We start from the raw sequence: 25,001 nt of genomic DNA, 5'->3' as shown, positions 1-25,001 counted from the left end.
AGAAAAGCCATTTAAAGTACCACATGCCGAAATGACCAAACAGTTTCAAGCTAGCTTCGCTGCGGGTGCTGAGCGATGCCGGGGGCTGCAGTCCTGCTCTGCTTCCCGAGCAGGCGCCTTCGGTCCTGGGAGCCGGCTCAGCCACAGTGCCGCCTCTTCCCTCCTGGAAAGGGTCCAGCTCCACCAGAGACACGGGGGCTTGAGCTCCAAACGCTGGCGGCTCTCCGAGGAAGAAACAAAAGCAGAAGAAACCCCTTGGCAGGACACATGAACTCACCCAGGCAGCAAGGACACCCCTTCCGCAGCGATACTCCCTCTGCAGCCGTCTCCAGCCCTTCATGGCCAGAAGGGACCACGCAAGGTTAGGGCTGGCTTTTGGGGCTGTTTGCACCGTCTAACTCAGGGGCAAACTCCGTGATGACTCTCCGAGCCAGCGGGTTTGTGGTCTTGAGCAGTTCGGCAGCAGATGGCCGGGTACCGGGGCTGGTTTTGCTGCTCTTCTTCTGGAGCAGGGCTTTAAAGTCTTCGTTCCTGCTAGAGGACTTTCCAGTGCTGCCCACTGCTGCCGGGGACTCGCCAGTTGGGGAGCCTGAAGTCTTTACAGGTGAGTGGGAGTTGGGCCGGCTGCAAAAGGTGTCACCAGGTTCTTTCCGCCCCAGGACCTTCCTCTTTGACCTAGGCACCAAAGAGACATGCGGTGGGAGCAGCCCTGGGCAGGCGCTGCCACCGTTCTGGATGGGGTGAGGTCCTACAGCAAGGGGCACGACACTTGCCCAGCTGTGGCAAGAAGATAACCTGTGCATGGCAGGTGATGGACCAAGCTGCTGGCAAATGCTCTCCTGATAGCTAGATCCAACCTGCCCCAAGGCTGATGGAGCAGTGGACCCCTGCCGCGAGCTGGTGACCCAGCCTGGCCGCAGCTCAGGGTGCTAAACTCCAAAGCGCTTGAGGCAGCAACAGCCAGGTTGTCCCCAGGTGTGAGCATCGGCCCCGGTGTGGAAAATTTAAGGTGTCATGGCAGGGGGTGACACTGCGCGTGGCCCTGTGACGGTGGCAGGATGCAGGAGGTGCGAAGTGCTGTTCCCACCCAGTGGCCACGCGCCAGCCCTACCTGTGGATGACAGTGAAGAGATCCTCTGTGGTGCGGGACGTCACGAACACGTCGTCGTCCTCCTCTGCGATGGAGTCAGCCGTCTTGTCACTGGCAAGGCTCTTCTCCGTGCCGGCCTCTGCTGAGCCGCCTGTGGGTGGGGAGAAGGCAGCCATGAGCTGCCCTGTGTGGGCACAGGGGGTCTCCGTGGGGCGAAACCCACCATAGCAGCAGGGAGACCCTCACCTTGCTCTGAGGCGGGGTTGCCAGCTTGTGCTGTGCCCGGGGACGGCGGGTCCTCAGCGTCGGGCTTGCAGCAGCTGGGGTCAGTGTCCAGCGTGATGATGGGGCTGGGGGTGGGTGCCTGGTCCCCCATGCTGGCTCCCAGCTGCGCTGGGGATGGGGCAAGCGGCAGGTAGAGCACACTGGGTTTTTTGGGCACCGGCGGCGGCACCTTGGCCTTCCTCCGCTCCCCCTCGCTGGCACCACTCCGCTCTGGTTGCGGCTCGTCCTCCAGGCTGCCCTGCGAGAGCCGCCGGGGTCCCGCCGGGGCCAGGGCTGAGGGGGGCTCCCCCAGGCCCCTCCTCAGCTCCCCTTTCCGCAGCACCATGAAGCCGTCCTGTGGCAGCCCCTTCTCCTTGCTGGCAGCACCCAGTGGGGACAGGGGACCCTCCTCCCGCAGAGCTGGGGGCTTGGGCAGGATGCTCGGGGGCCGCTTGGCCAGTGGCGGCTTCTCTGCCACAGGCGGCTTCACCTTCCTCTCCAGCCCCAGGCAAGGACCATGCGCCAGCTCCTCGGCGTGCTCCGGGCCGTTGGCGTTGTCCTCTGGCTCCGAGCGGCTGATGGAACGGAGGCGGACAGAGCGCAGGTCGGACTGTGTGACTACTGGCATGATGGGCGTGATGGGGCTGGTCTTCTGGGCCAGCTTGGTGCCGAAGGTGGAGTCGGAGTGGTGCCGGCTGACCTTCGTCTTCCCCTTCAGGGAGATTTTCAGCCCCGAGAGGTCGAGGTGGGCGGGTGGTGTGAGCGGCAGGTCAAAGGACAGCCTGGACTTGGGGCTCCTCTCCATGGGGGATGTGGGGGGCAGCGAGGACTTCCTCTCGGGGACCAGCGGCCTCACCCGCACCTGGTGCGGGGAGTGCCCGAGGATGGCGGAGGTGGGGACGGTGGGGGTCGGGGTCTCCGACTGGCTAGAGTATCCGCTGGATGGGGACATCAGCCCTGTGGGCCTGCCTGGGGAGGAGGTCTTGATGTCTGCCTCGGTGGAGAGCTGGGAGGGCGTCGTGGCCCTGGAGACAGAGGGTGATGTGAGAGACTCGGAGCTGCCCCGTGCCTTGGCGCACTCGATGGCCGTGGTCCCTGTGGCCGTGCTCGAGCTGGAGAGGGACCGGTAGGGATCGCCAGCCTTCCAGTCCGCGAGGTGCCACCGGTGGGGGGCGGCCGTGCCGTCGGGCTCCCTGCCCACGCTCCCCTGGGGGTCGGCGTGCACCAGCCGGTGGCCTTGGGGCTCCGGCGGGATGCACAGGCTCTTGGGCCGCTGATCCTTGGGCAGCGCCGAGCTGGGCCCTGCGGCGGCATCCTGCCCCTCTTTAATCAGAGAGACGCTGCGCGTGGGCGGCGAGGGCTTCTTCTTCGCCTTCTTGAGGGAGATGCTCTTGGAGCGTCGTCGCCGCTGGCCCTCCTGCTCCAGCCCCAGGGAGATATTGTCGGTGCTGGTGCTGCCCTCGGAGCTGGCGCTCGGGTAACCCAGGGCATAGTTGGCACTGCCCCGCCGCGTCTCGGCGTACGCGATGTCCACGGAGCAGAGGGAGCCCGAGTCGGTGGGCACTGACAGCGACCGCTCGCGGAACCGGCACCCTGCCCGCTCTACCTCCAGCCGCACCGGCTCCGCCGCCGGCTCCGGCTCCTCTTGGCTTCCCGGCAAGAAGTTCACCTTGGCTTCTCGGCCGTCGCACCTCTGGCCAAGCCCGGAGCTTGGGGGGGACTCGGGCACCGTGCTGGAGAAGGAGCCGGGCCCGTTGCTGCCCATACGCTCCTCCGTGGCGATGAAGAAGGAGGCGGCGGGCGAGCCCGGGCTGGGCAACGGGCTGGAGCTGCCCGGCGAGGGACAGGCGGGCCCCTTGCCCAGGCCAGCGGCAGGGCTGGGGGGGCTCGCGTAGCCCAGGGTGCTCCAGGGCGGGGGCAAGGGGGTGCCCTGCGGCCCGTTGCAGGCGCCGGCGCAGGGGGTGGCCGCGCTGTCCATGGCGGCAGGTGGCTGGCAGCAGCGGGCCCCGAGGTCGCTGAAGGTCTTCCTCAGCGGGGCTGAGAGGGGCTGGCGGGGGCTGATCTCCTGGGGCGCCTTCTCCCCGCTTGCGGCCTCGGGCACGAAGCTGCAGGAGAGGGACTCGGCGACGGGTGTGCGCGTGTTGAACGTGGGGCCGTTGGTGCTGCCTGTGAGAAGAGACACAGCCCGGGTGAGCATCGTCCTGCTTCGTGCTCTGCCAGCAGGCTGGTGGCATGGTCCTGCCCCACGTGTCACGGGGCCAGGACTCGTCCCACCCCGTGGCCAGTCTCTGGGGCTGCATCTCTGCCCAGGCGTGAAATGTGCCCAGGCGGATGGAGGGGATGGGTCGACACCCTCTTACCAGATGCTCCCCTACCCCCTGCATTGGCGTGGCCATAACCCGACTGGGGACGGTCCCTGGCCTGTGTTAACCCTCAAGCCTGGGATCTGTTGGCTGGGATGTGCCACGGACAACTTAGCAGCCATGGCAGGAGTCTCCATCCATGGGGGCATCAGACCCACGGCGACCAAAGTGCTGCCCCGATGCTGCCCCGTGGTAGGGACACAGATGGGGAGCTGGAAGAGCAGAGCAAGGCATCGCCACCCGTGTCGGGGAGGGATGCGATGGCTCACAGTGCCACGTCACCTCAGAACAGCCTGGGTGGGGAGGGACCCAAGGACCCCGCTCAGAGCACACCCAGCAGACCAGGACGCTCCAGGCTGCAGTCGAGTTGAGGTCCGACCTCTCCAAGGGAGGAGGTATGACAACCTTTTGGAGGTTTGACCACTGTCACGGGGAAAAACCTTCCTCCTACCCAGCGACCATTCCCCCTGGTGCAGCTGGTGCCATGGCTTCTCCTCCGCCTGCGAGAAGAGGCTGGCTCTGGTTTCTCTACACCTTCCACGGGGGACGGCATGACCAGGCCCCTGAGCCAGGATGGCTGCTGTCCCCACGGGGTCCAGCACTGGTCCGTGTCAGTGCTGCAGGCACCCTCATCTGCGTGAGCACCCTCAGCACGCTGGCACGGGCCGGCTGGCCAGCCCCGGCAAAGAGCCAAGCAGGGTGTGTGCCCCGCAGCCCTGGCACCCTGTGTGCGGGGTCTGCCTGCGGCCAGGGAGGGTGGGCACGGGGCGGGCGCTGCTGGAGCTGGGTGACTCCTGCCGCTAGGAAAAATTTCGGTGGCCTTCCCGCCCCGTACGTGTGCAGGACCCTGACTTGGGGTGAAGGGGCTGTCCCCGATGCCATGCCAGCCCTGGCGTCACCACCGTGCCCAGCACCTCGGTGCCCCAGGAGGGAGCAGAGTCAGTGTGGTGGCCTTTATCTCCCCAAGACTGGGGCGTCCCCAGGGAGCCCATCTGTGGCCAGGCTGGCTGCCAGCCCCTGGGGTGGCTCTGCCCACCGTCAAGGCAGCTCCAGCGGGTGCCAGCCCTGCTCAGGCGCTGCCAGGGCACGAAAGCGGCTGCGCGGTTCTTGCCGTCACCTTGGTCTCGCAGGGACAGGTTAGGGAATCCGATAATGGTCCGTCTACGCCGCAGGGTGGACTTGGGGTTCATCGCGGTCTCTGTGTTAAACAGGGAGTGACGAGCACTCGCGTGCCTAGCAAAGTGCTGCCCTGTAGCCAAAACAAACACGCTGTATTCGGCGGTGCCGGGAGGGTCTGCCAGGGCAGGGGCTCGGCCGCCCTCCATCACCGCGTGTCTCCTGCGTGTCCCCTGGCCTGGGACGGCGACTGCAGGCGGAGCGTGGGATGGCAGGAGGGTGGTGAGCCATGCGGGGTGAGCCGTGGGGGAGATGGAGGCACGGTGGGCACTGCCGGCCGGTGGGAAGACGGAGATGCTGCAGATGGATGTGGGATGCACGGAAAGCTACGGAGACCGGCCCCGCGCTGCGCGACAGGCTCCGGTCTGTGCTGGTGAACCCTGCACTGCTGGGCTTCGTCGTTAATGGGGCCACACTGAGGATGTGGATGTGAGGAACAGCAGGGTGGCGAGCGGGACCAGCATGGTCCCGGCGCACCTCTCCATCGTGGAGGAAAGGGCGGAAAGACATCTTTGGCCTTCAGAAGGTACACCTTGCTCAGCCACCGGCCCCAGGCTCTGACCTGGGGGCAGAGTGTGTCTGCAAGGACCGGGCAGGACCGTGCTGCTGGGAGCTGCAGCCCCATGAGGATGGATGGATGGACGGATGGACGGACAGACAAATGAGACAGGCTGGCTGCACGGAGTGTGGCGAGAGCCAAGGTGACAACAGAACCGGCTGGCTGAGCAGCACGGTGGAAACAAGAGACCAGACGGTGGCACGGCCGGTGGATCAGACGCAGAAAGTTGCGGATGGCAGGAGAGATGGCTGGGAATGACAGATGCCAGCGTGGCCCTGCTGTCCCCTGCTCTGCCCCCTCCCACCGCCCTGCACCCCGCCGCAGCCGGATGCTGGGGTGCATCCTTGCCTGCACCCCACACCCTCGTCGCGGTGCTGGCTCGGTGCTGGGGCTGCCTCACACCTCTCCCCTGGCCATGCCGCGGGGTTGCCACCCTACCTGAGACGTTGATGGGGACGATGTTGGTTTGGATGGAGCAGGACTGGTGCCACTGCTTCTCCTCCACGGTGGGCAGGGGGAAGGCCCTGGTCCAGGCTGGCTGCTTGTCCGGGCTGGTGGGGAGGCTCAGGGAGGCGTCAGGCGGCTGAGTGCCGAGTGCGGTCGTGCCGGTAGTCTCCTCTTCGGTTGCTCGCCGGCTCGGGGGCTGCAGAGGGAAAGGCACGTGACCCACCAAAGGGATGAGGGTAGGACACAAAGGGCTCTCCCCCCAGCCCTGTTGCCCTGTGGCCCTGTTGGCCACGCCAACCCCTCTCCTCTGGGCGATGCCGGAGCTGTGCCGCCCTGCCCCGCTGCCCCGGCACTCACCATAAGCACGAACTCGAGGCGCTTGGCAGGCGGGGGTCGGGGCGATGGCTCGGGGAGGGTGTCCGGGGGCAGGTGACCAGCGGCGCGGAAGGTCTGCCCGGTGGCCCTGCTCTCGGCGTACTGCTCCTCATACTCCTCTGCAAGAGAAACGGTGCCTGGGACCCTGCTCCAGCCACCGGCTGGGGTGAAATCTTTGCCCCGGGGCAGGAGGAACACGAAGGCAGGAGGAGCATGAAGGCATGTGCGTCTGTCCGGGGCTGTCTGTCCCTGGGCTGCCTTGATGTCCCTGCTCGACATGGACAGTTCAGGAGGTGGGGAAGGAGACCCCAAGGAGGAATGCCAGGGCTGGGGGGGAATCGAGGCAGCGCTGGGACCCTGGCAGCCCGTCCCACTCCTCCCAGGGGGCTGCATGGGGACGCGGTGGGTCCCGCGGGGAAGCAGAGCCCTGCCAGGGACAGCCAGGAGGGAACTCAGTGTCTCCCCATCCTGTAATTGTTGAGCTAATTAATGCTGGTTGTTATGGCCTGGCGGAAGCCAGGTCTGCTCAGGCTGATTTAATGAGATTACAAGCCGGGGGAAGGCCGGGCTGCTGATCTAATCGATGCCTGCAAAGCATCCCAGCCGAGGCCGCGTGACGGCTTGCTTAAGAAATTGGAAGGAAACAAAATCAACGGCCACGCTGATCCGGTTAGACAGATCGGCAGCCGGGTCTCCGAGGCCCCTGGGGGCAGATCCGTGCTGGCGGGGGGCTGGCGGGTGCCCCGGCAGCTGCTCTTGGCCCCAGTTGCTTTGCCACTTGCAGCAGTGACTTGGGAGCAGAGATCAGAAAGGGGCTGCCGGACGCTGGGACCCCCCGGGGACCCAACTTCAACAGCTTGGCGAGGTCCGAGGAGCGGCTTGGACATGTGCACGTGGGAGAGGACCTCGCTGTTTGCATGGTGGTCGTGCACCCAGAGCAGCACCCATCCCTGCCACCCTCACCCAGCCTGCTGTCAGCCCCTGCTACCTTGCAGCAAGCTCTGGAGGTTGAGCTGGGCCTCCTGGTGCAGCTGCTCCATGCCTGGCGGGCGCCCGGCCGCCAGGAAGACGTTCACCGGCTGCTGCCATGACAGCTTGGCGTGGGCGGCTTTCTTGCTCTCGAGGTCCAGGTTAGAGGTGGCTGCGAGCAGGAGGGAGCAGAGTGAGAGGGAGGCGGGCGGGCGGCTTCCCCGCGAGTGCTGCCGTGGGCTGCCGGCCGAGGCCGCACCGGCACAGCGCGCTCATCCTGTCCTAGGGCTCTCCAGGAACGTGGGCACTGGGAGCTGGCTGTGTCCCACCCCGACCAAGCCACACAGACAGGCTGCTGCCGAGTGGGACCAGACCCCATCACCGCCACCACTGCTGCTCTGGCGGTTGGACGCTGTCCCCATGGGCTGCCAGAACAAGCCAGGAAGGGAGCCGCGTGAAATTGGGGAAGGAAGCAAGCCCTGTTGCCCCGGTGACTGCCCGGCTGCTCCTGGGCACAGGAAACGCCGCACGCAGGAAACGCCGCATGCTCCGGTGAAGCAACCTCCTGGCTGCAGAAGAGCAGAAGTTGCAACTGAAAAGGAGGAGCGAAGGGGACACGTCGCCTTTACCACACTGGTTGCAGCCCGCTCGGCGAGGTTAACACACCCTGCCCTGGCAGCAGGCGCCCCACAAGGGTCTCCAGGGAAGGAAACCTCTGCAGGGATGGGCCAGGCACTTGCCCAGACCCTCTGAAACACCCGTATGGGTGGAAGAGTCCCCAGGAGAAGGATTTGGGCTTGCGGGGCAGCCGGCCGTGCTGGGAGCTGGGTGGTGCTCTGGCAAAGAGGCTTTGCCGCGGGAACGCCTGCAGCCCCAGCACCTCCGCTCCCGAGCGGCGCTGGCCCCGGGCGGATGTGGGTTTCCTACCCAGTGCAGTTTTGCACCGGAGCCGAGGGAGTGCCGCCACCAGCACGCTGCCTGCCGAGCGCATCCAAGCCCCAAGCGGGCCGTGAAGACAGAGAGCGGTATCTGCAGAGAGCAGATTTAGGGCTAATCCTTCCCCGGCTGCCCCAGGTGTGGGCAGAGGTAGGGCCGCTGTCAGCACCGGGTGCCGTGCGAGGTCCTGTGCCCAGTGTCACCCACTGGGCTGGGTGTCATCCCCAGGGACCAGGGTCTGACGTCCCTTCGCCCTGACTGGCAGCCGGGAGGTTCCCGCTCAGCCGCTGGCACCGCTACATCCGCCCGGCCAGGGCGATGCCCATCCCGAGCTGGACTCACGTTTTGCAGGGAAGAGCGGCAAGCGCGGGGTGCCAGGGCGCTGAGGGCTTTCCGACGGCGCTAGCGGTGCAGGCAGGCTCTGCCTGCGTGCCCGTCCCCGTCCCCATGGGTCGAGGCGCTCCTTTTACCAGCGTGACAAAGGCTTCCCCTCTGCGGGGCCGCGGGGTGCCCATCCCAGCGAGCACGCCACCGCCCCAGCTGCCAAAACACAGCCGTGGCCCCTGCATCACGCCAGACGCCAGCCGAGGCAGTGACAGCGATGCTGCTCGCCTGGGTGAAGGGTAATGGCCCCAAAATGGGGTCGGGTCCCCCTCTTCCTGTGGTGCTCGGTCAGCCGTGCCCCGGCTCACCCGGCACTGCACTCCGAGCATCGCCCCTGCTGCCCGCGGTGCCGTCCTGCCCGCCTTTCCCCGCCGCCCCGGCACAGCCTGCACAACACCCAGCACCCGAAAGCAAGGTGCCACGTCCCTAGCCTAGTTACTTTTATAATTTGTGTTACCATAACGACGTGCCTTAACACCAGGCTTTTTTTTCCTTTTTTTTTTTTTTTTTTTACCCCTCTCCTTTAAATAATTTGACTCGTTTCCATATCAACCAAGAGGTGTCGGGGCGTGTGTGTGTGCGTGTGTGAACCACGCTGAGGCTTCGCCCAGCTGCAGAGCCCCATCCCGGAGGGCAGTGCCATGCGGCTGGGGATGAAGGTTTCCCTGCCGCGGGTGAACGCAGCCCCCCTTTCTCACGCAGGAACGTGGCTTCTCCTCCTCTCGCCTCCCAGTTTGGTGCCTGCCAGGTGGCCATGCCTGGAGGGACCGGGGGTCCTGCCAGGGGTGACGGCAGAAGGAGCTCTGTGCCCCGGCCCCTGGCTCGCCCCGTGTGCCCAGTCGTCCCCCAGAGATGGGAGCCGGGAGCGCGGCTGGGCACGGGGCAGGGCTAGGGCATCTCCCTGAAAACCGGACCCACAGGGCGGCAGGATGGGAGCCAGGGGCATGGGGGGCCACGGACCACATGCTCACTTCTGCAGCCCCCAGCCCCCTAACCTGCTCTCCTTGGCGAGGTGGGGGCTCCACTGCTGCCCCCTCCATTTCTGAGTGCACCCCAAGGGTGGACCCTGCGCCCCAGCTCGATGCACCCCTCCTCCTGGCTTGCACAGACCCAGCCTTCGGCCTCGGCGAGTGCTCATACTCCTCGGCTCCCACCCACATGTCCCCCAGCAGCCAGCCCCACCACCCCTGCAGACCCTGCAGCAGCTTTGCAGCGTCCCCCCAGGACTTGGGGACACCCCCAAAGCAGAGCCCCTGGCCACCCCCGCCGCGTCCCCCAGCTACCCAGTGCCAGCGTCCTGCCGGGGGGCAGCCCCCCGCCGCCCTCCCCAGAGCCACAGTTCGGGAGCTTACCTTCGTGGCCTCGGCCCCGCTGCCGGGGCACCCCCGGGCACCCACCCTGCGGGCTCCAGCCACGTGGGCAAACCGCAGCCCGAAACCCGGGGCCGCCCTGGGGCGAAGCGGAAGCCTGCCCCAGGCAGCTGGCGAGGGGGGGCCAGCACCCTGCCCTGCCCACGCGAGCTGCAGGCAGGGAAGGGCGGGCAGCACAGCCAGCCGGCACTGGGCAAAGGGGGAAAGGGCAGCGCGGGGTGGTGGGGGGTCCCTGCCCTACGGGGCTTTCCACCCTTTGCAGACACCCGCGCGTTTGGCAACGCAAGCGAGCGGGCGCCGTCCTGAGCTGATGCAGGCAGCGGCGCAGGCATCGCCGAGGCGCTGGCGGGGCTGGTTTCATCTTCCCAGCAGAGGCAGCAGCTGAGGAGGAGAAGGGGTGGGAAAGCGCGGATGAGCCAAGCAACACTCCGGCAGCCCAGGCACCCCAACCCCGTGCCCCGAGGGGCTGCACCGTGCTTGCACTACCCTGCGTGCAAGAGCAAGCGCAACACCCTGATGTTTTGGCTTTTGCTCCTTGGGAGCAATTGCTCAGAGGGGATTTTGGGCAAAGCCCCGGCAGCTGCTCGTGGCCCGGCATCACGCAGCGACTCTGCAATGTGGCACGAGGAGCCAGCAGCCCGGCCCGCGGCGGGGGCTGACAGAGCGGCGCTGCTGACGGCGCTCCCGAGGGCCGGGCTGCCTTCGGAAGCGGCCCAGCGCAGGCTCAGTGCAAGAGCAGGTTTGGAACGTCCACGCAAGCCACAGCGGCCACCTGCACCCATGGGGCTCGGGATACCCCAGCCGAGTCGGAGTGCCTGGTGGGAGGACACGGCGGCTGGTGGGAACGGTGCAGCCGTAGCAGAGCCACGTAGCTGTCCTTGGCAGTGACCCTCCTGCCAAGCTTATCAGTGACAGGCTCAAAATACAAAATGCCTCTGAGGGGCCCCCACCCCGTGGCAAATGCCTGTGGGAGGCGAAGGGCGTCCTGGGAGAGCAGAGCCAGAGGGTCGGCTCCGTCCCACGTACCCCCAGCACTCTTGACCCAAGCCTGGCCAGCCTCGCTGCTGGGGGGAAACTGAGGCAGGGGTGCAAGCCAGCACCATCAGCCGCAGCAGGTGCTGCTACCCCTGTGTCAGCCTGCAGAGCCTTTAGAGCGCGAGCGAGCGTTCAGGCTTAGGACACCGCAGTCACTCTGGGTGTATAAGGACCGGGGCCGAAGCCAAGGGGAGTTTGTCCAAGGGGAGCTGGGCTTTGCCCTCTCCTGGGAGAAGAGCGTCCGTGCAGGACCCCCATCCGCAGAGCATCTCCCCAAGCCGCCCCCACTCCATGCCAGCAGCCCCATTTACCTACTGCCCAGGCATCCCGAATCCACAGGGAGATGTTCGACAGAGCCATTGGGAGTCGTTCCAATTCAGGCCAAAGCTCCCGTGAGACGATGCCTCTTGCTCAAGCTCGCCACCAAACTTTTCTTTCTCAAGCTCGCTCCAAGCGAGCGGGAAGCGCCGGCAATGCAGACGGTGCCGCTCAGCCCCTCGCTGCCGATGCAGAGGTACCACGGGAGTGATGTAACGGCAGCAGCAGGCGATGCACCATTAGCAGAGCAGCCATGGCAACGGGTATTGGCACAGCAGCAAGCCAGCCGCTGCCGCCGGTCCTAGCACACCGGAGGATGAGGACTGTGAACTTGGAGGCTGAGACTGATCACAACAGCAACCCAAATCCCACCAGCAGGAGCTGATGAGCCACAGTGCCGGCAACACATGCTGCCAGCTTCAAGCAAGCGCCCCGGCCCACCGCCGCCGCCACGACTGCTCGCTCCCGGCGTGTGCGGCTTGATGACATTCCCCGTGGTACGGAGCCAAAGCGCACGCTGCTCTGCAACGAGCGGAGAGGAAGAGAAAAGAGCAAACAGCAGGAGCTGGCAGCGGCCACAGAAAGCACCTCCTGTCCCAAGCTCACCCCCTGCTGAACTCGGACCCGCCGGTCCAGCTGCCCTGCCGGGATGCGGAGCGGCATCCGCGCGCACGGCAGCTCCGGGGCCGGATGCCTGCCCAGGTCTGAACGACGTCCCAAAGCAACACCCCGCTGAACATCCACAAACCCAGTGCCACAAGGGAGCGTTGCTCACCGGGCAGATCTGCCCACCTCACCTTAAGCGCTCGCCAAGCGTGGGCTGGAGCGCGCCCAAGATGAGCCCGTCGGGACGGCCGACGCGCTATGCCCTGTCCAGATCCGGACTCTCCCCGGGACTTCACCTCCGTTACACACTTTGCGGGCACATCTCCAACCCCTCAGCGAGGCAGGGCCATCCTAACAGATGTTTGACCTGCTGGTGGTTGAGGCTGGAGGGGCTGGAAGCTTTTTGGGGGGGTGCCCATGGCAAGACCCCGATGTTCCCCTGCACAGTGTGTCTGTGCGCTCCTGCGCAGGTACCCAGCAGGACTGTGGGGCATTGAAGAACAACAACAGCCTGCTGCACTGAATCTGGCAGAGGCTCTCAGCTCTTCTCACTCTCCCTGTTTAACATGCAGTGAGCTGATTTCTGTACTGACAGCAGGTAACAGCACCACAGAAGCTGCTGGCTGGGGTGGTGAGTTTGGCAGCTGGGAGGGTCACTCGGCTCATGGGGAGAATGATAGATTATATGAGAGGTTTCTGTTAAAACCACCAGCAGCAGAACAGTCTAATAACGTCACTGTCCATCAGTAGGGCTCAGAGTTAACAGTGTACTAACGTACTCTGCCTGCCGGGCCCTGTGATGACCCCATACAGATAGGCCAGGGGAGCCTCCTGCAGTGGGGTGCCCCACCGTGGAGGGGGCAGGGTGACAGGGGAACAGCTGATGCCAGTCAAAGTCCCTGCGAGATGTGGCACCGCTGGCTTGGTGACTGCCCTTGAGCCCGGAAGGTGCGGAGGCCAGGCAGCGGGTGGGGGCCACTGGTGAAAAGCCGCACCAGGTACGCTTGGTTCCAGCGGCGCGAGCTGGGACCCTGTCAGGGAATTTCGGCAGGCAGGAGAGGCGTCTGTGCTGCGGGCAGGACTTGGCCGGCGAGCTCGGCACAGGAGGAGCCCCGGCGTGCCATCCGCCCGTGCTGCGGGGACGGGAACCGCCTGCGGCCGCACTCGCAGCGGGGCTTGGCCCGGTACCGCAGCCAGCCAAGATGAACTCACGCCGCTCCCTGCCAAGGGGCCGAGAGCCACCGCTCCTGAGGCCGGAGCGGCGGCCCCAGTACTGGTGGGGGCTGCTCTGGGCTTGGCCACGGGTGCTCCCATCACCCTGCCTTTGCCATCCCGGAGCCTGGCCACACCCAGGTTCCTGCAGCAAGCCATCAGCCACGGGCGGCAGGATCAGACCCCTCGGAGCCCTTCTCCCAGCCCCGCTGTGGCTCCCTAGCAGCCTGGCTTCCTCCTCGTATCGCAACCCTCGCTCTCACACGCTTCCCAGCCAAAAAAACAGGCGCGAGCCTTTCCCGAGAGCCTCAGGAAACCCAGGACGGCAACCTGCCAGCCCCAGCCCCAGCCAGCCCTTGGCACCCCGGCACGGCACCGCCGCACACCGCGGCCAAGGGCACCCCCAGGCACAGGGCAGCCACGGCCAGCTGCCCGCTAGCTTTCCCCGGGGGACGACCCCAGCCTGGCCGGGGCTGTTCGGCAGCGTGTGGATGCCCGGGGCAGCGCTCGCGGCTCTCCCAGGCGCGTGGGCTGCCCGTGCCGGAGATGCTGCAGCCCCTCGCCGGGCAGGGGTGCTTCCAGGAAAGCACCGTTTCCCTTGTGCCCGGCTGGTTTTACACTCCGCGGGGCCGGGACAATGCAAGGAAGTCGCCTGAGAGGGGAACGCGGCCAGGCCCCGGGACAAAGGGCCCCGAGACATGAAATCAGCCACAGCAGGAGTGACGGCGAGGGCAGAGGGAGCAGCAAGGGCCCCGGCTGACTGCAACGTTTGCGTCGACCCACAGTCCTGCAGTCCCCGCTCCTGCTGCCACGAGCGAACGAGAGCCACCAGGAGGGTACAGCGCCATGGGGCTGGGCAGGATCCGTCCCAGGGGGCTCAGCCCCAGCCTGAGGAGCGGTTGGTGGGATGCACAGGCAGGGGATCTCTGGGCTTCTCTTGCTTTGTCAGAGAGCAAGGACACCCCAGCAGGCTGGGGAGCGGCAGCAAGGATTTACAAGGGAAGGGGACATGCCACAGTTGAGGCCAGGCTGGGAAAGGTGGGACAAGACCCGCGCTGCCGGGCAGTGCCGACCCCACGACTGTTGCCGGCCTCTGGAGACGAGAGCCTGCACACCCCTGTGCCCGAAAGGTCACGCCAACCCGGGGTCTTGCCCTGCAGAGCGAGGGCACCTGCAAACTCCACCGCCCTCACTGCCCGCTCCTCTCGCCCCGCTGCCTGCCCCTGCCCACGCTGCCTGCCTTACCTCCCCGGTGCCAGGGCGCCAGGAGCCACTCTGCCTTGGCCATGGCTGCGGGCGCAGGTGGGAGGGTGCTCGCTCCTGCCGCCCGGGAGTCCCTGCTTCAAAAACAGGCCGAGAGAAGTGAGCTTCCTTCGCCTTCCCCGCCCGTGGCCAGCTCCAGCCCGGGGGGAAGAGGAAGCGACCAGGAACTGGCTGTTTGAGTCAGCGCCGCAGGCCATTGTCCCGGCCCCGGCCCCTCTTCCTTCCCTGCCACTGGCCCGGGGAGGGATGGCGGAGGGGCCGTGGTTTTGCAGAGCCCGTCCTCCGTCCACCCACCCTGCCAGCGGTTCGCCCGGGGGTCCTGCGAAGACGGCGGGCTGGGGCGGAGGGGCTGGTCCCTCTCTCCGTGCATCCCTGCTGCAGTGCCCGGAGAGGGGATGGGGTCCTGGGGGCCGTGGCAAGGACAGGCTGGGCTCCCCCCAGCTGAGCAGAGTCATGGAGCCAAAACATCACCCAGCCATGGCTGGAGCAGCAGCCGGCACCAACTGAAAGCCGCGGGGGCCTTGGGGGGACACCGGCACGTGCTGGCACATGCCCCCGCAGAGCACGGCTGTTCCTGCAGGTCCCAGCTGGAGCAGCCGTCAGCAGCCTCACCTGGAAATCAGCACCTCGGAGCCTGACGTTGCCTCCTGGCCGGGTTGGGCTGCCTTTTCCCCCCAGCCTCCCAACAATTACCAGCTAAAAAAAGTGAGGGGCCTTTCTGAATTCACACGACTTTGCCCTGGAAGCTGCAAGAGCCCCCAGAGCTTCCTCTCGCTTTGGCTCCTTCCAGAAGCCGCGAGCAAAGGCTCCTTGGGGACCACTTTCCCAGCGCCCCAGCATTTGTAAGGCTGAGCCTTTCCCAGAGGACCGAGCCGCTGGGAGCCAGGACTGTGGCAGAGACAGGAACGCAGCCCCGAGCCCTGGCTGGCTTTGGGCCCGCGGGGGGAGCACGAGCCTTGCCAGGGGCTGGTACCATCCACCCCCGCGCCAGGCACCCAGCGACGCCGCAGACCCAGGTGGTGGGATGGGCAAAGGGCGGCAGGCAGCAGCAGAGATCGTTTTCCCCCGGCAGCCCAGGCAGCCCTTGCACGTGGCTCCCACAGACGGGGAGACAAGGAGACTTTCCCCAGTGGCTGGTGCTTCTTATGGGACCCAGTCCCACGGTTATAGTGCCAGCTGAGGACAGATGCAATAACTGCAGTGCTGCCTCCCAGCCCCACCAGACCTCTGGGCACAGAGACCTTGCAATCTCAGCACATGGGTTCCAGCAGCCCACGAGCATGCTGCCTTCTCCAACAAGGCCCTCCCAACACCACCACACTTGCAAGCAAGCGTCCTGGGCTCAGGAGCAGCTGCTCGGCTCTTCCGATGCATGAGGAAGGGGCGCAGGGGGATGCGAGCCCCCACCAGCATTAGAGGAGCATCAAAGCAGCGTATTGGCCAAGCGGGCAGAGCGTTGACGTGCCCCCGATTCATGCAGCCTTTCCCAGCCCGGTGGGACACGAGGAAGGCTGGATTTTAGTGATCAGGGACGGCAGCGTAAGGACCCCGCCGTGCACTGCCCTGAGCACGGGGCAGAAGAACGAGCCTGCCGGAGATGAGCCAAGGTACCTCCTGGTACCGCGGGTCCCTGCCCGCCTCTCCCACCCTGCCAGCGACACAGACCCACCGCAGGGCTGCTTCTTATCAAGTTTCAGCTCCCTCCCCTCGGCAGATAAGCTCCAGCCTGGACCCGACGACGCCTCTCCGTGAGGAAGCCTACATGTAGCTGCTCAGGAATGCCCAAGCCACTGAGGTCCCAGCAGCCCCAAGCCTAAACGGCCCGGGAGCACCCAAGTATTTGCCCCAGCTGCACGATGAGTCCCAAGCTGTCCAGTGACACAGCCCATTCCTCCCCGCTCCCGGCAGGCGGGCACAGCTCTGCTGTCTCCCCGGGGGAGGCCAGGCACTGGGAGGAAGATCTGCTGGAGATCTCCAGGCTGTCGGGGAGATGCAACCTGTGCCCGAGGACAGAGAGAAGCCAGCTCCGGTACAAAGGCTCCCTCACAACCCCGCCTTGGGCCCTTCCCGGCAGCGCTGGGGAGGCGATTTGCAGCTCCCAAGAATCCCTTTGATGATGCAGAAGTGCGATTAGCTCGCGTCCCACTCTGAGCCGCGCCGGGCAGTGGCAAGGGTGGGAGAGGCAGGCAGGGAGCAGGCCAGCGTCCCGCCGCCCCCCTGAGCCCGGCCACTGCCCACCTCCCATGCCCTGAGAGATGGGAGCCGAGGGCGATGTGCTGCGTACCCACCAGCACAGCATCCTTCATCCCTCGGGATCCGCCAGATCAGCTTCCCTCCTGATCCCCCGTGCAACCCGAAGCTCTTTTGCCCATTTCAGTCCTTTGCAACAATCGCTACAACGGCAGCAGCAAAATTAGACAGAGACAGGCTGTACTTCCACCCCCTCTGCCCGCTTATTATTAAGCTGTGACAGTTACTTGGGCTGTGACAATCACTCCCCATTTTCTTGCAGCTTCTAAGCGATTTTCCTGAGGTCTCTCCCAGGGCTGGCAGATCCCTGCTGCTGCCTGCACTGCTGTGTCCCGGCTCCCGAGCCAGCGGCCCAGCAAAGGGCAGCGGGCGCGGGAGCCAGAGCCAGCAGAGCCCAGCACGCTGCACTCCAGAGCACACGGGGAAACAGACCCCAGACGGGCCCTGGTGCCAGGGGCTGTGGCAGACCCCAGCCTCCCGGGTCTTCTGGCAGGTCCGGGAGCTGGGCTGGGTTGGGGAGCTGGCGTCCTGGGCGGCTGGAAAGGGTTGCTGAGCCGCCTGGGCCGGCCAGGTTGGGAGTGACCGGACAGGTCCTGCTTGTCTGACCCAGCTTTTTGGAGGGCACCTGCTCTTGGCTGCCTGCTCCTGGCTCGGGGGGAGCCCTCCACTCACCCTGCTCCCCCCAAACACCCCCCACAAATTTGCAGGGCTTTCTGCCTTCCTTAGATAATTTGTGGTATAACGTCCCTCAGAGACACCCACTGCCTTCACCATTGCTGGGAGAGAGGGGCTGGGGCTGCAGCGGGCTATGCAGGCACAGGGTCCCTGCACAGGCAGGACCCAGCTCCAGGGCCAGCAAGTGCAAGGCCTCCCCCTTGCCCCGGGCTGGCGCCCCGCTGCCCGGGCCGGCACCCTGCTGCCTCGGGCAGAGTCCCCGCTGCTCGGGGCTGGCTCCCCACTGCCTGGGCTAGCTGCCCGCTTCCCGGGGCTGGCATCCCACTGGCCCGGGGCTGGCTCCCCCTGCCCCGGGCAGGGTCCCCACTGCTCGGAGCTGGCACCCCGCTGCCCCGGGCTGGCTCCCCGCTGCCCGGGGTGTGGGTCAGCACCTGTTCCACACGCCGGAGGACCGTGGTGGGCCCCACCGCGAACCTCATCGCTCGCCGGCCCCGCCAGCGAGGCCAAGCCTCCGCTGGAGGTGACCTCTCCCCGTGTCCTCCAAGCGACCCGAAGGGGCCGGGTAGCCCGGGGGGGCCGCGGCAGAGGCCGAGCCTCCCCCCGCCCCGCGGCTGCAGCCGGCTGCATCCCCGCCCGCGGGGCCGGGGCAGCGCGGGCAGCGGGCCCGGTCCCGCCCCGTCCCCCGGTACCTGTTGCGGAGCGCATCCTGCCCCGCCGCTGGCTGCGCGGCGCCTTCCGCTGCGCGTTGCCCATCCTCCGCCGCGGCCGCCCGGCCCAGGTGCTCAGCGCGCCGCCGCCCCCGGGCCGCTCCCCGCCGGCCGCGGGCCTCCCCCGCCGCCGGGCCCGCCGCGCCGAGCGGGGAGGAGCCGCCGGGCCGGGCCGGGCCGGGCCGAGCCCAGCCGGGCCGCACCGCGCCGGCCGCCCCCCTCCCCGCCGCCGGCCCGCCCGCCCCCTCGGAGCCCGCCCGCCGCCGCGTCGGGGCCCAATGGCGGCTGCTGCGGGGGCCGGGCGGGGGCAGCGGGGCGGGCGGGGGGGGGGGGATCCCGGGGCCGGGCAGCGCCCATGGAGTGCTGGGGCTGGGTGGGGGGCAGCGGGGCCGGGCAGCGCCCAGGGGTGCTGGGGCTGGACGGGGGTCCCGGGGCTGGCCCTGCGGGGTGGCAGGCTGAGCAGGGGATGGGTGGAGGCAAGAGGGCCGGGAGCGGGGCAGCCCCGAGAGCAGCTTGAGCCGTGGACGGGTGCAGTGGGAGATAGGAGGCTGTGGGGTGAGCTCTTGGGGGCGGCGCCCCGGGGGCAAAGCCCGTGCGAGCGCCAGGGGACACTGCAAGAGCCAGGCCTGAGGGTGGTGGGGTCTCTAGTAGGAGAAACGGGGGGGGGGGTGTCTCTGGCTGGCAGCGCCTCCGGCGGCCGCACCCCTGGCACTGAGCATCTCGGGCAGTGCCACATCTGCACAAGGCTGAGCTGCGCTCGGGGACCCCTCACAAGAGGGCTGCATGCCTGGATCAACTGTTGCCCTTGGGCTCCTTCTTCCCCCAGCCCAAACCTCACCATATCGCTCTGATGGGGAAAGAAAACACTCCCAGGTCAGGGGAAACTTGCCCAGTGTGACCCAGCCCCCACCAAGTGAGTGGCCCTTCGCACCCAGGAGCCAGAGGCACTCGGTGATGGCTCAGCCCAGCTGCTCCGTCCCAGGCCGGAGCATCCCTTACACGCCGAAGCTCAGCATCTGCGTAGCGACAGAAAGGACCAGAAAGCGCTGGGAGGTTGTTATGGAAACAGCCACAAATTGGATCAGTACTTGGCGCAAGGAGCGGTTTGTGTGACTGATGGGGGAGCAGGTGGGTGTGACAGCCGCAGCGGTGCGGGGGCCCGCGGTGGCACCCCCGGCTCCCACAGCCCCGTGCCGTGCCTCTGCGCCGGGGCAGGGCTGCAGCAGCGCCTCAGCTTGCGGGGACAGCCCGCGATGGGGCCATGTCAGGAGCTGCGGGCGGCGCGGGCGTACTCCCACCTCACCCTGGCCTCCGCGCGCTCTCCGGAAAGACGAAGGACCGAGGTGAGACTGCGGTGGTTTGTAGAAACGCCATCGAGAAAATCTTTTCTCCCATTCCCCAAGCCAAGGCATGTGGTGCCGAGCCAGGCTGCAGCAGCACCTCTGCAAATGGCCCTGTTGTGGGGTGCGGGGTCCACGATTCGACAGCATGGCTGTCTTTCCGCACCCTGTCCCAGGGAGCCGAGCAAGCTACTCGTCACTCCGAGCTACTTGTCATCTCTTGCGGCGGAGCCCTGGACCCCGTGTCCTCCTCCGAGCCCTGTGGGCGCGTGCCGCTGGCCTGCGCTTTCCCAATGGCACACTTCCTGCAGCCCAAGCAAGCTCCCCGCGCGCCGCGGAACAGCTCCCGGACGGTCCTTCCCACCCGCGGCACAGGGGTGCACCGTGACGGGGCCTGCCAAGGCAGGAGGGCGCAAGTGCCTGAGCACACCGCGGTGTAGCCCGGCTGCCCGCTGCTGGTGTGAGGTGGGGGAAAAGCCGATGCCGGCAGCTCCGTCCGGCTCGGAGCATGGAGAGCGTCTCAGCTCTCCGTTTCCAAAGTAGCCCCTCTCCTGGCAGAGAAAGCAGCTTCTTTGAAGAAGCCATAAACACTTGCTGAGTGGACGAGCTGATTATTTTCTGGCCAAGAGACCATGTTAAAAAATAATAACCAGCAAGGCAGATGAGCTCATTGGAGAACAACGGCTCGGGGCCGGGCCAAGGCCAAGGGAGTGGGGCCGGGGCTGCGCAGCCCCGCGCAGGCACTGCGAAGAGCGGGCAGCACCGCGCGTCGCTCCCAGGGCTGCATCGGACCCTCAGGGGATCCCACGTCCCGGCGGAGCGGGTGCCGGCTGGGGCATGGCCACCAGCAGGGGCCCGGCCGAGCCGGAAGGCAGAGCCCAGGACGCCGAGCGCCACGTGTGACAGCCCCTCCGCTCGTCCCACTGGAGGTGACCTCCTGCCTTCCTGCACCGCAGGCTGCCCCTGCGAGGCCTGCCTGGCCCCGGCAGGGAATCTGCCTGCAGCGACGAAAAGCTGGGCTGAAACTGCCGTGCCACCTCGTGTCCCCTCTGGGTTCTGCATTCCTGGGATTCCTCCAATGCAGCAACACATTCCCTTGCTCGGTGTCCCGGGAGCTGCACCGGGACACTAACCCGCCCTCCCTGGCCGGGGTACCGCCGGCGGTGCCCTCCATAGTCCTGGTTTGCCCACGGCTGGAGGAGCCGGCAGCCTGGCTCCCACCGAGCAGCCGTGTCCCCAGCAGCCTGACGGAGCCCGTCATCCAGCCGTGCACGGGGTGGGCACGTTGCGGGAGCAAGCGCTGCAAGGGGCTGCACCGGTGCGCCAACCCCGCACAACCAAGCCCCGGAGCTCAGTGTCACGGTGCCCAGCTGATGGCCGTGCCACAGCCAGGCTCTTCTCCAGGCTCGGGACTGCTGCTCTGGGCCCCCCCAGCTGCTCAGGGCAGGGAAAATAACACGGTGGGCTCAGCAACAAGGCCTTCTGATGGCCACCGTGCCACCAGCATAGGACAAACTGCAAGGCCTCTGCTGCCCACGCAGAGGTTGGGCCCGGTGGACACGGGGAGCCTGGCCCTGATCACCCCAACAACCTACACCCGCACCCCCAGCCACCCAGAGCTTCCTCTGGCTCGGGAAAACTGAACACACCCCGAAACGGCTGTGCTGGAGAACCAGCGCAGACCCAGGCTGCCACCATGTGCCGCGATGCCGTCACTAGTTTGTGTCATTTATGAGCCCATCACGGGAGAGGTGGGGCGCAGGGCGCGGCACTGGCATCTCCCCCCGCGTGGGCACCGGACCCCTCAGCACCTCTGCCCACAGCGGCAGGAGGTGGGCAGCAGTGCAGGGGCACGCTGGGCACCTTCCTCCCGACGGGGTCCCTGGGGATGCTCCCTGCCCCAGCGAGTGGGGAGGAAGAGGAGGGACACATCCAGCCCCATGACTGGGCACGGGTGCTGCCCAGGGAGCGGAGGGCACTGCATCCTCCTATGGGGCTCTGCCCGCTGTCACCATCGGCGCGTCCCGGCGCCACGAGCCCTCGCATGACAGGCGACGAGGTGCCCAGCCGCCCCATCCCGCCATCCCCACCGCTCGGTGTGTGCGGGTAGGAGCCAGGAGGAGCCGAAGAGGCGGCTCTGCCCGCCCCGGCTGTGCGGGCAAGCTCCAGGGCTGCCCGCTGCCAGCACCCACCTTTGGAGATGGCCACCCGTCCTGTGCCGTGCACCCACCACACTCCCTGCCCTGGTCCTGCGGCGCTGCCGGCCCCCTCCCCGGAGCAGGGTACTGAGTCCAGCGGGCAGGGAGGAGGATAAAACTTTTACGTACCCAGCTCTGCCTCCTCCTCTTCCTCTCCTTGCAGGGACCACGGCCACGGGGGATGAAGGCTGCCCCATGCCCCACCGGCTGCTTTGAACCCCCATGGCCGCTCACGGGCTGAGCTGGCGGCTGCCCCGGCTGGGAGCAGGGGAACAGCCACGGCGCCAACTCCTCCGCTCGCTCGCTAACGCTAACTCGATCCAGGTTTGCTGGGAGAAAGGCTGGATGGAAACGCTTCTCCCACCCCAGCCCAGGCCCTTCTTAAAGATATAGCTACATGTCCCCGCTGCGGATGCTGGAGCCATGGAGACGGAGCGGGACCAGAGCGTCCTGCCAGCCTGCCCCACACGGCTCGGCTGCCAGCTGGCATCCCTCCGGCAGGTCCCGGGAGCCGCAGCGAGGGGCACGATCAGTGGGACCCTTGGAGAGGAGATGCCACCCCACCACACAGGCTGTCAGGCCATGCCAGCCCTCATGGCTGCCACGGGCAGCGCCAGCCTCCCCTCTCCCGTAATTAACAGGGATCAGGCAGCCGGGCAAAGGGCTTTGCTCTGGATTCCAGCCTGGAGCAGACTGAGCAGCCCCCCTTGCCTGTCTGTGGGGAGGGGACAGCCCCACAGTGCTCCCCACGCCTGCAGTAAGAGCACTGGGCTCAGGCATGCTCCTGGAGGGGCTCGGAGAAAGGCTTAGGAGACCCTCACGAAAGGGTGGGGGGCACAGGCCAACAGGCACCACGCGCAGCCCGGCACGACCCCCCAGTCTGCCTCTCAAACCAGGAAAAGGGGGTTTGCAAAGCCACAGGGCCGCACGGCCGCACCGAGCTGGTGTGGGCTGCGGCAGGGACAGCACCGGTGCTGTCAGTGACCTCCGACAGCGCTCGTCCCAAGGCACCCGCTGCCAATTCAGGTGTGCATTAGCCTCACTTCATGCTCCTGCTGCCCATTCCGCTTGCTGCAGCAGAAAATCCCTCTTAGCCTTTTTCTGCCACTTCAGGAAATGATCTGGCGGCTTCTGCCTGTCTGCCAGCTCCGGCAAACAGCCCCCGGCTATGCGGGCCCACCGCTCAGGCAGTGATGTGGGCACGTTTGGGACGGCTGCGCACGCCCGCGATGCGGTGTGCAAGCAGACCTGCTGTGTCCGAGATGCCGCCTAGCCGCTCGTGCGACACGGGGGGGCGAGGATGCCAGGTGGCAACCTGGTGCCACCGAAACGCGTCGCGTGCATGGATGAACTGCTTGGGTGCAGGCGAACCCGGCGTGCCAGCGACGCTGCACAGCGCACGAGCTGACGTGCTCCCACCACCCGCCCGCGCGGGGGTCACGTATGCGGTACGAGATGAACCTGCCACCTCCAGACCAGACGGTGCAGGCAGCAAACACAGCTCCTTCCCGCTGCCACGCGCGCTTGCCTACGGCCAGCCATCACCTCTAACCCAGGGCCCGGGGGGCAGAGCCTGCCAAGCAACTCCCCGCATGAACACACGCTGTCACCCCCCTTCCAGCCGCTTTGGAGGAGCTCAGAGACCCTCCCTCTGCGCCGGCTCCCCTGGGTACCCACCCATCAGCCTTCTGCCTCGTCCAGCCGCTGCCCAAACCTGGCTTGCCCACAGCCGGTGGGTTTCTCCCCTAGCGTGGGTTGCGATGGGGTGAGCTGGAGCGTCTCAGACCCCCGGCAGCCCTTTGCCAAAGCCATCAGCCCCAGGGCTTGCTGGGGAGCAGCCTGAAGAAGCCCAAAGCCGGCCCCACAGCTGGCTGCACCCCATGGCCTTCGGGGAGGCAGCCATCCAGCCCCCCGCCTTGGCTGGGCTCCCGGCGCGGGCGGGAAGGGAGCCGGTCCCGCGCAGGCAGCCCCTCGCAGGTGGCCCCGGCAGCCCACGCGCTGCCTGACAGCTGGGACCACCCGGGAGGCTGCCGGCTGCCGCCGTGGGAAGGGGGAACGCCCCGGGGGCCGGCCAGAGCCGGGGAGCGTCTCCTGTGCGCCAGGCAAGGATGCACCCGCACGCTGGATCTGCAAAGAGAGATCTGCTCCCTCTGCTCGGCAGGACGCGGGCGCGCGAAGCACCCCGGGGTGGCGACGGGCGAGCCCTGCCCGGCGGGGAGAGGCCAGCGTCTGCTGGGAGGGCTGGGAAGCAGCCCCGGCACCCGGAGCTGCAGGCAGGGAAGGAGCCTGGGCAGCCCCGGCTCCACCGGCGGGCTGCGGCTGGCAGCCACAAGCCAGCAAACTGCGAGGGACGGCAAAGGGCGCTGGAGCAGGGACCCTGCCAATGCATGGGGTTTGCGTCAGTCAGGGCTGACCCCACAGCAGCAAAGACCCCACAATTTCGCTGTGCACGGAGCAAGTGTGTCAAGACAGCTCATAAGCGTCTTTCCGGGCACTGCCTTCCCCTCTCAGTCAGGGGGCTCGTAGCATTGCCAGCGCCCACCGTGAGCTACAGGAACCCCTTTCCTTCAGGGTTTCAGAGACCATGAGGGCCACGGGCTGGCTAAGGCTCCTCCGAGAGCAGCCGGCACGGAGCGCTGGCGGCACAGACCCTGACACCCATTTCACGTGCAGGAGCCCCTCACCTCTGCAACTGGCACATGCGTGCACCATCAGACACAGACAGACACGTAAGCACATGCGTGAGGATGGCGTCTGCCCTGTGCCAGGGATGCGGGGTGCCCTGCTGTCCCCATCCTCCCGCCTGCTCATGGGGACACGCAGGCAGAATCCGAGCTCACGCTGGGGCCATGCTGCTCAGTACGGATGCGGCTGTCGACTGGAGGTGGCAGGAAGGGAGGTAAACTGCCACTAACAGCCATTGCCTGGTTAACTGGGGGAATGAGCTTGTTCCCCCCGGCTGCTTCAATCTGCCATCATTAGATTAACTTGAGGGGCTAATGACCCGCTCCCCATATCTGTACTGCCCACCATGCTCAGCCTCCCCCCACTGCCAGGCAGCTCCACTAAGGCTCCCGGAGCTGCGACCAGCTGCCAGCCGTCACACTGTGCCAGGCTGGCATCTACACCGCGGGTCAGGACTCCGGCGGAAGGGGATCGGTCGCCCCGGCGTGCCGGCGGGTACTCACCCAGAGCTGCGCACACACCGTTGCCAGTGCCCGAAGCGCCAGCCTGCTCCCCGCCAGCTGCATCTCAGAGCCCGCGGCGGGCGGCTGTCCTCGCTGCCAGGCACAAGCGCAGGAGGAGGGCGGCGGAGCCCGCTGGCACGGGCGAGAAGAAGAGGCAATTCTCCCCGCCAGCATACTCGGCTCGTTCAGCACCGCGCCAGCTTTCGCTCAATCCAGGCTTTGTGCTGCCAGCGAACGGCCCACATGCACGCGCAGCAGCCAGCGTGCTGCCCGGCC

General features: G+C 66.9%; 1 protein-coding gene across 1 annotated transcript; it reads right to left on the bottom strand.

The window, feature by feature from the left end:
* Nucleotides 1–362: 362 nt before the first annotated feature.
* On the bottom strand, nt 363–18,045 carry NHSL2 (NHS like 2; the record flags this gene model as incomplete). Its single annotated transcript, XM_082004054.1, has 8 exons — nt 363–675; nt 1,112–1,274; nt 1,337–3,520; nt 4,835–4,961; nt 5,886–6,095; nt 6,257–6,393; nt 7,263–7,415; nt 17,982–18,045. The coding sequence occupies 8 exons, from the start codon at nt 18,043–18,045 to the stop codon at nt 363–365; spliced, it is 3,351 nt and encodes a 1,116-aa protein (XP_081860180.1).
* Between the last annotated feature and the right edge of the window lie 6,956 nt (nt 18,046–25,001).

Source organism: Phaethon aethereus (genome assembly GCF_964289735.1).
Source record: "Phaethon aethereus genome assembly, chromosome: 10".
Taxonomy (NCBI): Eukaryota; Metazoa; Chordata; class Aves; order Phaethontiformes; family Phaethontidae; genus Phaethon; species Phaethon aethereus.
This window is presented reverse-complemented; position numbering and strand designations above follow the sequence as displayed.